Source organism: Sus scrofa, chromosome 4, assembly GCF_000003025.6.
Source record: "Sus scrofa isolate TJ Tabasco breed Duroc chromosome 4, Sscrofa11.1, whole genome shotgun sequence".
Taxonomy (NCBI): Eukaryota; Metazoa; Chordata; class Mammalia; order Artiodactyla; family Suidae; genus Sus; species Sus scrofa.
In genome coordinates, this window is record NC_010446.5 from 117,353,360 (window position 1) to 117,366,410 (window position 13,051).

Genomic DNA, 13,051 nt, shown 5'->3' on the forward strand with positions numbered 1-13,051 from the left:
CAGATGCGATAAATTCATTTGAGCAATGAAAAAAAGAAAGAAATACAATAATATATTTTATATAAAAGAAAAATCTCTTCTTTCCAAGTTTTAAGCCTTAAATACTTTTTCTTATCTAATGTAACTGGCTTATGATCACTAATATATTACCACACTTGCTGTGTTCCTTCTAATATTTCTAAGACTGTCTGCCAGCCCTTTCTTAACTAGGGATCCTCTTCTGAACCCCGAACACACAAAATGATCTGAGTGATTATTTCTCAATTCCCCTTAGTACAACCAGTACTTTCCTAGATGCAAAGGTGAAAAGTTAATAATTACACACAACTGCATGCCTGAGGGCATTAGGGTATTCTCTCCCAGGATGCTGGTTGAGAAAAGCTGTTAGTCTAAACAGTACTGATAAATGCTCTTACTAAAGATGACAGTTTTACATATGATTAAAAAATACAATTACTAATGCAATAATACTTCCATATGTTTAGTCTTAACAATACGGATACAAACACCTTAGGAATCTGTTAAAATCTTGGGAAATTGTTTACCTTTATCTTAGTCTCCAAAAGTATAGTTCGTAAATTATAACTACTTGAAAGGTAAAACCACAAAGGAAACTGTTAGGCAACACCCAAAACCATTTTTGAAAAAAAAAAAAAATACATAATTTCTCATATTTGTACCTATTTGAAGACATGGTAGCTTCTTGTTAAAACAATGTTTAACTTAATATAGGCTACAAATAATTATCCATTTAGCCACAAAGTCAACAAGACTTATCAAAGTTAGTATCTGATCCAATTCCTGAATTCATGAACAATGACAGTCACCTATGATCTAGAATATCAAGTTTATAATTTTGTTTCATTACATATTCTTTCCACTTCATACCTCAATTTATGCCCATTATCTGGCATTTATAAAGCCTGTACCTTAGTTTGCGTCAAAAAAAAAGTGGGCTATTTTTTTCTTCCATATGATAAGAAATAAACATATTATTTGAATAACTTTGCCCCTAACAAAAAGACAGTTTCTTAAAAAAAAAAAAAAAAAAGGTTTTCTTTGTATTTACAAATGATTACAGTGAAGGGTACAGAGCACCATAACACCATAAGAATATAACTTATGAGTTGAAGAAAACTGATTTAAAACAAAACAAAACAAAACAAAACAAAACCTCCAGCAAGGTTTCAGAAATGCCACACCAGTAACAAAGCTTATTTCTGCATCCTGTTTATATATTTCTTCCCATCATGCACAGGTACCTTTTATAAGTGAATCAAAAATCTATGTAACTTTTAAATCACAGTACAAAGTTACAAGTAATTGTTCAGATTTCTGTACTCTTAAGTTATCAATCCACTTTCCATTCCAATTCAACTTACTAATGGGGAAAAGAGGAGCAAAATTACATTGAAATCTGCTGTATTTTCAGATGATAAAAAATTATACTCTCACTATTATACTCAATATCCTGCTTTTCATTAGGAAACAAAATTCATCATGCTACAACCCAGTTTCATACAGAAGTTGATATCACCCTTTGCCTGTGTTAGAAAACGAGAGGGGGGAAAAAAAGTCTTTTTCTAGGAAATTATTGCCACTTGAATGTGATAATGCAACACTGGGCAGCCAAGAAGGGCTAGAGCTCTATTGCCATGGCATGTTCTCAACTGAGGAACATTTAGATCTAGAGAATGTTTATGTCTCTTGTTTGAGTGAATTGCAAATATATATAAAAAGCAATGGTAAAGAAAATTACTTCTCTATACTCCATTTTGTTGAGTGCTTGAAAGTTTTCATCTATTTCCTAAAATCAGCTTTGGCTAATTAGGCAAACTCTTAACCAATTTTATAAGCATCTCAAAGTCATCTCCTGACAAATATTTCATTATAATGTGAATATTTAAGTAAAATTAAATTTGCTTTCTTAACAAAAAACAGACAACTGGAATATCGTTATTTTGTACTTTGGCGCTACCTTGCTTTTTTACTGCCTTCCACTTAAGAAAATATGCTTTTTGTAAAGGCAAAGTCAGACTTGTTGATTTACCTCAGAAATACATGAGATACGAATCCTTTCCAATAATGACTCACTCTCCTGTGTGGCCCTGTATCATCTTGTCATGTATAGACCTGAATTAAGACCGAGCTACCTGATAAATCATCCCCAAACTTTACTGACTTAAAACAATAACTGTACCATTATCGTTCATGGAGAACCTGTGAAGGCTCTACTACCGACCAAGCTGAATAATCAGCACATGTAGTAGAAACTCAATAATGGGGGGGAAAAAAAAAAAAGAGAGACTGTAAAGAAATACCGTTAAAGTAATAATGGAACCTCTGGGTGTTGAGATCCTAACTGATCTTACTTCTTTACACTTTTCATCATTTCCCAAGTTTTCTATAATGACTATATATTTATTATTAGAAAAAGCTAAAAAAATCTTTTCTTACTCAGAATATAAATTTGTAGACATAATACAGATAAAAATGCTATATATGGAAATTATATATATATATGTATATATATATATATATATATATATATATGAAAAGAGGCTCGGAAGAGAAAATTTCAAATGCATAAAAATTTTAACATGGTTCTCTTGGCTGGTAGGACCACGTGTAATTTTTTCCCTTGTCCTTTTTCATACTTTACCAAGTTTCTTCATCAATGTAACTCTTTCCATAATTTTAAAAAACTACGTTTAGGTCTGCAATTTTGATTAAAGCCTTAGCCTCTCCTCTGAAGAGCCTGCATGAGAACGGGCTGCCCCGAGGACACCCCCCCACAGTATCCCCCCCCCCAACTCCCTGAACACTGGGACCTGCGGTGAGGTCAGGTCCTGCCGCCTCATCACTACCACTCTTCCTCCCACTTCCTCCCAGCGCGGCTCCTTTAAGGCCCATGATGCCAGATCATTCCACTCGCTCCCTGCCCTGTCCTAACTACCGGCAATGCAGTTCTTGATGGCCCCCTTGAGTCGCCAAAGGGTTTAGCGACAGGCTTATTCTCTCTCCGCCTCTCTCGTTTTCATTACTCTTCATTTAAATACCCATGTGGACAATCCACCCAACATGTGGCCTCTATGTGATGACCTTTTCCTGGCTCCACCCCTGTGATCAGACACTGGACCTAAAGATCTCAGTTTCAAGCCTCTCGCATAGCTGCCTGCGTCTAGATTTCTTCCCCCAATCCTTCTACCCTAACACGTCTCCCGGAACGCCATCCAGTCCACTAACCTCATCACTTTTCTTTTTCAGAGTCTATTTTCACCTCTAAATCTTAGTTTCCCACGACTGTCGTGCCTGACTTGCTCCCTGCTCATGCTGTCTGTACTCACCTAACAAGGCCCCAAACCTTTTAAATCCAGTGCTCTGCCTATTCTATACCTTTTACCAAGTAGCTGAACAAGACGAGGAAAATAAACTCACACCTGTACCGGTTGTTTTCACTTTAACTTCATGACCACAAACCTCAAAGTGAACCCTCGGTGTTGCCAGCGGTCACGCCGCTCCCCACTACAGCGAAAGGCCTTGAAAAGGAGCTGACTACAGTCAGCTCCTTTTCTCCCCCTCCCATTTTCTATTTTTTTAATTAAAAAATTTTTATTGACGCATCGCTGATTACAATGTTGCATTCATTTCTGCTGTACAGCAAAGGGATTCAGTTATACACGTACCTTGGCCATTCTTTTTCAGACTCTCTTCCCATATAGGTTATTGCAGGACATTAAGCAGTGTCCTGCACTCTACAGCGGGTCCCCGTTGACCATCCATTCCACATAGAATAGTGGGCATATTTCTCTCTGGAAGCTACTGTGATCAGGCTTTCATTCTCATCACTTCATCATCCTTCTGGGCATCTTACCTAAGTCACCAATTACTGGCCCAACAGCATTTACTGCGGTTGATTATTCCTTCCTGTTTGAAACACTTTCTTTATGGGGCTCCTAAAACAAGGCCTGCTTGTCTTTCCTCCCCCTCACTGGCCACTCCACTTTACTCTCCTCTGCTGGAATTGCTTCTTACGCCCCACGTCCCCTAACACTCAGGCTAGGGGACTCTCTAGATAGACAGACTCTCTCTATCAATCAATCCTCATTCTCTCGGCAAACTCAGCCAATCTCACGGCGTTAAACGCACACATAGCTGAGAGCACCCACATTCACATCTTTCATCCCAAGCCCTTCCCTTGTCACCTCATCTCAAGTGGCATCTCAGTCACTATCTTATCTATATTAACCCTCTGCACAATAACAGAGGCTTGATAGCCGAGCGGTTTATTGCTTAATTTGTTTGTGTCTCTCTCCTACTATAACGTAAGATCAAACCAGTGAGTACCTTGTCCTTTCGGCACCCTGGTGAAAAGATCTACTTGATAAATATTTGTTGAAAATGATTGGTGTAGTTTTTTTTTTTTTCTTTCTTTTCCTTTTTAAGGCAAAACTCGTGGCACATGGAAGTTCCCAGGCTGGGGGTTGAAATGGAGCTGCAGGTGCCCGGCTACGCCACAGTCACAGCTAGTTAGGAGCTGCATCTGTGATTCTTAACCCACTGAGGGAGGCCAGGGATTGAACCCACATTCTCATGGACACTATGTCAGATTCTTAACCCACTGAGCCACAATGGGAACTCCTGATGTGTGTAGTTTATAATGATATATTCCAGTAAAAAAAATTCTCTTGTTCTCTGTGTGTGTGCATCTTTATTTTTATTTATTTTTATTTTTTATTATTTTGTTTATTATTCATTCAGTCAGTCACTCTTTGTAGAACAGATGAGTGGGAATAGAACTAAGTAAGAATTCCTGATTTGGAATTAGAGGAAGTCGTTCTCTGAGGCTGAAAAAATATGAATTCACTTTAATTCAAACACAAAATTTATGAACTTTTGGCCTGGCAGAGTCACCTGCTGATTTTACAACAACTGAAGAACAGTTTTGCCTCACGAAGCTTAAGGGACACCATAAGACAGGCTCTTTCAAATAGAGGAAGTAAATGCCAGGAGACGACTAGCAGAGGGTGCTATAGGTATACTTAACCCAGGCAAAGAGGTGAAGAATCAGAAAATTCTTCCTCAAGGAAGTGCCATTTAAACTGAAACCTGACCTCAAGGATGAGCGGTTGTGATCTATGCACTTGCGGAGGTCAAGGGGAAGGAGAAGGACAGTTGGTGGAAGAGTAGTTTATTTTGGAGAGGAAACATGAGCAAAGCCCAGAATCCAGAGAGTTCAAAACATATTTTTGGGGAACTGGAAGTTACTTACTGTAGCTGGAGAGCAGACTATAAATTAAGAAGAGGTGAGAGAAAGACTGAAAGTAAGTGGCTATCAAGAGGAAACCCTAGTAAGAACTTCACACGTTATCCTGAAGGTAAGAAAGCCATGGAAGGCTTTAGAGCAAGATAATTTTTCCATGTACCTTCATCTTCATTAAAGAAAGATCACTTTGGCCACAGCGTGGAAAAGAATTTAGAGGGAGACAGAGAGTCCAACCTCTTCAAGCAACAAATCATAGGAGAATTAGATAGCTAATGACAGTGGAGACAAAACCAGAGGAAGACCTTACTCTAAGAAGTATTAGAAGCAACCAAGGATTATAACACGAAATAAAATGAACACTGAACATTGTTCATAAAGAGGCACAGATGTACGTTACCTAATCTCTCAGGGTTAAATTCATAGACTATGCAATATCTAAGGTGATTTTTCAAACAAGGATAGTAAGATTTCCGAAGATGAAGAAAAGAGATTCCGAGCTTCATAAAAGGCTTTTACATAGCAGAGTTGCTTCCTAGTACACATAATTTAAAGAAAATTTTAAAACAAGCTGCACATTTAATATGCATATTCTATTTTTAAGAAAAAACTCAAAAGCCTACATTTATGACGAATTTATGATTTATAAGATTTTAATTTCATTGTAATTTATTACGTCTGTTCTAGTCTATTCAACTACAAGCTATAAAAATCATCACCATCTGCTCTCGAGCAGGTCTTTGCTATCATTACCAAGACAGCTTTACTAGCAGTAAAATCACAGATAAATGCAACAAAAACAGTCCAACCAAGGCACAGGGACATACATAATTCAAGACCGATGATTAGTCTGGTAAAAATGAAAGTAATAATAAAATAAACTGACCTAAGTTTAAGCGACGGTAACTATCTATTAATTCAGAAGAGACTTATTGAGAATTTACACACAGCCACACTTACACTTTTTCATACACATTAGTACTGTGACAGGCAACACAGAGCCAAAGCACTCAAGACAGATCCTTCCTCAAGAAGTTACAATCTAGATAGGTGGATGGTCATGCATGTACTTCAGGAAGCAGTTTTACTAGACTTTATAAACTAAAAATAGCTCTAGGACAGATTTTAATATTCTTTTGCATTTGAGAGTGCAAAATACAGATCTCAAAGGAATAATATTAATTCTAACATTAATATAGTTTATATTTCCAGTGCTCGGCTCTATAGATATAGTGTTGGATTCAAGAAACTTCCTAGCGATGTGAATTACGGACAAAAAAGATTAATTACTAAATATCAAAAAGAAACATCAAAACCTAGGTAAACAGAAAAAAAATAGGAAGCTGAAAGGAAAAAAAGTCTAGGTAGGAATTTGTTAAAGATTAAAAAAAAAAAAGCCAACATAATAATCATTTAGATCTGTAGCTTAAGAAGCGTATTTATCACCTTTCATTTTTAATACTTAAAAGTAACATACCAACACTTACCTTACAACTATGAGGATGGCTATCAGAATTGAACAAATAGGATCCGCTATCATCAGACCAAAATTTTGCATCATGATGGCAGAGGCAATTACACCAATACTCCCAAGTGTATCTGCTAGAATGTGTAAAAATACACCTAGAAATAAAGCATAATGAGAATCAAAATAACATTTTCTGATCAATTGAAGATGCAAATGTATCTTAAAACTATATTCTTGATTTTATATATATAAAAAAACAAATACCAGTTTGAAAATCAGTAAGAATGCAGATTCACTGCTTAGTAAAGAAATAATAGTACCTCTGGGAATTGAAATAATCTTTTCCTTTTGAGAAAACAGCAGGGATTAAAATATTTCACTCATAAATTAAACTCACTCTTAATGATCCTTGATATTTTGCTCTAATACAAATGAAGAAGTAGGAGTTCCCACTGTGGCACAGTGGAAACAAATCCGACTAGGAGCCATGAGGTCGTGGGTTCGATCTCGCTCAGTGGGTTAATGATCCGGTGTTGCCATGAACGGTGGCGTAGGTCGCAGACACAGCTTGGATCCCTCACTGCCGTGGCTCTGGTGTAGGCCGGCAGCTGTAGCTCTGATTGGACCCATAGCCTGGGAACCTCCATAGGCTGCAGATGTAGCCCTAAAAAGACAAAAGACAATAAATAAATAAATAAATAAGTAGAGAAATAATCGACTTCAAAATGGTTTTGTGCACATTCATCTCCGGTTAAGAGTCCAGAAGTTAATTAGTAATTTGTTCGAAGAAAACCACATTAGCCTGAAAGAATCAGTCAAGAAAACATGGCTTATAACTACAAATATATGTATACACAGAGCCCTCTGCTGGTAATTAAAATGAGTACATTTTGAGACTAGAGTTTCCTATGGACCACAACTAATCCTGAGATACTTATTAATTATCCTGAACATACTGTTACCTAAAGTTGCATATTAAATTCAAATCTGATATGAAAGAAAGTAGATATTTGATTATTTTAAAGTGATGTAAATATATTTTGCACTTTTAATAATTAGATATTGACTTGGTAGGATACTGATATTCTAATTGCTCAAAAACCTAGATATATTAAACATTTAGTAATTGACACTTGACTAGAAAACCATTAAAAGAGTCAAAAAGTTTAGTAAACAATATTTTAAGAAATTAACTGACAAATTATTCAATATTTAGATATTTAAGATGTAAAATTTACCATACAGCAAAGCATTGTCTCAAACTTCATGTATCACTAAAAATAGAACATTATTCAACAGCAACACCTATTCTATCTAAAAAGAAATATCTAATATGTAAAAACTATCTACTTTAGAAATACTTGGTTTTTATATTATTATTCACTGGGCAATTAAAGGTAAACCAATTATTATGTTTTAAGTATAAAACATAGATTTATTCAAACTTGAAAATACTTTCTAATAATTTTAAAATGGACTACTAAAGAGTCCTTAATTGAATCTTAATACACTTGAATTGACTTTTAATACATCCTAGGAAAATATGATCCAATCAATCTGCTAATGTGGAATTTTATATCATGTATTAATACCAAATATAATTCATTCCTCAGTACCTAATACACTCTTTCATTTGCATAAGGTATCAACTTTTATAACAATTTCTCAAAAAGCTAATGGCTCTTTTTTTCTATAACAAAAATACATTATGTTAGAAGCATACTTGTAGAAAAAAATACTCCATTTCTCCATGGCATTTCAAATAGCAAAGAATTAAACAAATCAATAAGTGTCAGGACCAATTTAAATTTTAAAAATAAAACTGGAAAGAGATACACATGGAAGTGGATTGAGGGTCCCTAAGCTTCAAAACTCTCAAGGGATATTCAAACCTTTATATTCTTAATGTTTTGGTAGGATGAGAAATGAAAACAGCTCAAAACACTGAAAGGAAAAAGAAAATCCTTTGCTCTTGATTTTCCTTTGACTGGCAAGTCCCTGGCTTCATCTTATTTGCTGACTTGAAAACTGGTTTCATTTGCAACTATCATTAACTAACCCCTCTTACTTTCTAGTAACTAAGAAAATCACTAAAGAAACAAATCTAAATTAACACGTTTAACTTACATAAAAGCTGAAAGCCTTAAGGACTTAGTAGAACCTACAAAGTCTAAAAAACACATTTAAGCTTCCTGAAATAAGCTCCTCAGTATGGAGGAACACATTCACAGTGAAAAAATAAAAAGCAATAGCTATATCAAAAGATAGTGGAAAAAAATAAGTACAGTCAAAATTGGATCACAAACTGGTGAGAAAGTCAGACTGAAAAAGTTAATAAAGTTAATAAAAGCAGGGAGCTGGGAATTAGGAAACTTTGACAATGGAAACCCAGGGCCAAAGATGGGTTCACATTCCCCAAAAGAAACTACTACAGTTCATAAACAAGACTGATTTTTCCCTGGCCTGTAAAATTCTGTAATACATCATTTCATATGTAAGTGGCTGTTTAGGTGTCATTATTTGATGCCTATGGATATGAGATCTCACTTCTCATGACATTAAAAAAAAAAAAAAAGAAAGAAACTTTATTTTTGAGAGCGGTTTTAGATGTACAGCAAAACGAAGTAGAAGACACAGATTTCTCTTACAGCCACTGTCCCAACTCAAGCACAGCTTTACTCATCATCCTCCACCAGTGGTGTGTTTGTTACAACTGACACATCATTATGACCCAAAGTCCTCAGTTTACATTTGGGTTCATTCTTGGTGTTATACCTTCTTTGGGTGTGGATGCATTACATTTTAGCACTAAAGTTTTCCAAAACATAAACATATATTAAATATTATTCTCGGAAGAATTATTTAGTAATCCCACAAAGGCAAACATACTACTGTGGTGTTACTAGAGTTACTGACATGGGTATTTAATTATATTTAAGTAGTACAGTTTCAGAATATTTTAATCTTCTTATTAAATCTGAGAAAACAGCCCGGTGACAGTTAAAAGAATGTCTGCTAATAAACTTAATTTTAACATTTTAAACACAAACATTTTAAACACAAATATTGTTTTGGAAGTTCCTGCCATAGCTCAGGGGAAACAAATCTGACTAGCATCCATGAGGATGCAGGTTCAATCCCTGGCCTCACTCAGTGGGTTAAGGATCTGGCATTGCAGTGAGCTGTGGTGTAGGTCGCGGACGCGGCTTGGATCCCTTGTTGCTGTGGCTGCAGTGTAGGCTGGCAGCTACAGCTCCAGTTAGACCCCTAGCCTCGGAACCTCCATATGCCATGGCTGTAGGCCTAAAAAAGACCAAACAAACAAACACAACCCACAAACACCATTTTATATATTTTTCTTAAAGGAAAACTTCAGATAGACCAAAACTATGAAACCAGTTTCATAAAACTGAGAAATATACAAATTGCTTATCATACCTTGTAAAATCTGTCTACTGGGTCCTGTTGTTTCTTTTAAGGAAGGGCCATCTGTAGAGAGTTAAGTTAAATTATTTTAAAACATGTCTTCAATTCCTGATTCAATTTTTGCAATTCAGAGTACTTTTCATTCAAATGTATCGGGAAGGATGCATGACTATATAGCCACATCAGACCTACAAAATCATTTTTAAAATTTAATATGGTAATTAAATGAAGATAGACAGGAAATATCAAGATGCATCAACATTACAAAGTATTTATGAAATTATTATATTAAGAAAGGTGGTTAAAAAAACACAGTAAATTAAAAACATATCAGTCTTCTAATATTCATAACATATGTTATAGCATTTGCTACACCAATTTTACAACTGGAAAATCCAGAAAAAAAAAAAAAAAGACTGTTTGATATTCTAAGAAGACCAAGAAATGAAGCCAGGATGGCACCCAGGAAAACTGGACTATGGCAACAGTAGTTTCCCAATAGATTCCAGATGAATGTGGCCAGCTTTTCACACAGAGGAGATAAAGATATTTTTCCATTTTGCCTTTATTATGAAGAAATGAAAAATACGCAGTTTTTATACTTGAACCCTTGGAAGGTTATTAATCAACTTTAATCTCAATGGAGAAAATACAAGTGAGCAAGGTAAAGAGAGGTGTTAAACACAGCATGTGTTAAAAGGATCATCAGGAGGCCGACGCACTTTCTGATCATGACCAACGGAGCCACAGTTCTTGGCTCACAGCACCAAGGAGTGGACGGACCCTTACGACGGCAGCTTTGACAGAGCACTGTAACAACGCCAGAAGGAGTACAAACGCATAAGGCTACACAATGCTTTCTGTCTGAACATGGCACTGAGGTGTGGAGAGAAAGACAGAGCTGCCTTGAAAAGCCTGCTGGTAATCAGAAGTGTAACTGTTCTAAAAATCCAGCAACACCCCAGACTTGTCTTTACAAGGTTGGTTGGTCCAGATGAAGACAGTCATTAGTTTTTCTTTTCCATTACGGCTTTTTACAGGATACTGAAGACCGTTCCCTGTGCTGTACAGTGGGACCTTGCTGTTTATCTAGTTTATATATAGGAGTCTGTATCTCGTAATCCCAAACTCCCAGTTTATCCCTCCCTGATTCCCCCCCTTGGTAACGAAAAGTCTATTCTCTGCGTCTGTGAATCTGTTTCTGTTCTGCAAGTAAGTTCATTTGTATCTCTTTTTAGATTCCACATATAAGTGCTCGCATACGATGCTTGCTTTTCGCTGTCTGGCTAACTTCGCTTATTATGATGATCTCTAGGTCCATCCAGCTTAGTGCAAATGGTATTGTTTCATTCTTTCTGATGGATGAGCAGTATTCCATTGCGTGTATATACCATGTCTTCTTAATCTATTCCTCTAAAGATGGACATTTAGGAGTCTTTCATGTCTTGGCTAATGTGCTACAGTGAACACTGGGGTGCATGTATCTTTTTGGAGTTTTCTCCAGATATATGCCCAGAAATGGGATTGCTGGATCATGTGGCAACCCTATTTTTAGTTTTTTAAGGAACCTCCATACTATTTCCAGAGCGGCTGCACCAATTTGCATTCCCACCAACAGTAGGAGGGCTCCCTTTTCTCTGCACCCTCTGCAGCACTTGTCATTTGCACACTTTTCAGTGATGGCCATTCGGACCAGTGGTACCTCACTGCAGTTAGGATTTCTATTTCTCAGTTAGTACTGATGTTGGCATCTTTTCATGTGCCTATTGGCCATCTGTATGTCTTCTTTGGAGAATGTCTATTTAGGTCTCTGTCCGTTTTTTTGTTTTTGTTTTTGTTTTAAATTTCTTCTTTTCTGCCCATTTTTTTGGATTGGGTTGTTTTGGGGTTTTTTGTAATTGAGCTGTATGAACGGTTTGCATATTTTGGAAATTAAGCCCTTGTCAGTCATATTGTTTGCAAATATTTTCTCCTCATCCACAGTCTGTCTTTTCATTTTGCTTATGGTTCCCTTTGCTATGTAAAAGCTTGTCAGTTTGATTAGGCTCCATTTGTTTATTTTTGCTTTTATTTCTATTGCTTTGGGAGATGGACCTAAGAAACACTGGTAGATCTGCCTATGTTCTCTTCCAGGAGTTTTACAGTGTCACCTTTTATATTTAGGTCTTTAAGCCACTTGGAGTTAATTTTTGTGTGTGGTGTGAGGCTGTGCTCTCACTTCACTGATTTACATGCAGCTGTCCAGCTGTCTCAACATCACTTGCTGAAGAGACAAGACAGTCATTTTTGACATAATCATTTTGAAAGATATATTCTTCTTTTCCACCTACTTCTCCCTCTTGACCACAGAAGGGCTCCTTTTCACCTATCTTAAAGTTTATTTGTCCATAAACGAACAGAAAAAAAGAGTTCTAATCATCTCATTAAGATACGTATTAAATAAAATGCCTCTTTTTAATGATTATGTATATTATCAAAGATCAAAAAAGAACTATTTTGATTCGCTTTATACTAGGAAGTTATAATAACTCCATCCAAAAGAAATGTTTAAATGCTCTCTGTGTTCCTAAGAAATTAAAAAATTTAATTTATATTCATATTTTATTGCCAAGAAATGTAACAGATGATCAATTAAAGACAAGACAAATATACTCCATTTTGTAAATTTCTGGAAAGAAGAAATCAAAATAAGACTTCAAGGAAAAACAGGATGCTATAAAATATATAACTTTATATATTTTTGAATGGGTGATAGTGTGGATTCAAACCACTAAGGTACTTAGAGTCTATTGACCATATGCAATAGAGTAATACTGAAGTTCCATTCTAAAATATAACCTATACATTATCAGAAATTATATTCTTTGCAATTATTTAAACAAATAATTTTTTTA

The 13,051-nt window shown here is 35.8% G+C and overlaps 1 protein-coding gene across 1 annotated transcript in view; it reads right to left on the reverse strand.

Annotated features, from left to right (window-relative positions):
* The window catches only part of SLC30A7 (solute carrier family 30 member 7), a 76,155-nt gene that overhangs the window by 33,131 nt on the left and 29,973 nt on the right, over positions 1-13,051 (reverse strand). Inside the window, exons 7-8 of the mRNA NM_001136211.1 lie at positions 10,170-10,220; positions 6,751-6,886 (exon numbers count right to left, since the gene is read on the reverse strand). Of these exons, the coding sequence (NP_001129683.1) occupies positions 6,751-6,886; positions 10,170-10,220 (187 nt within the window). The remainder of the gene's footprint in view (positions 1-6,750; positions 6,887-10,169; positions 10,221-13,051) is intronic.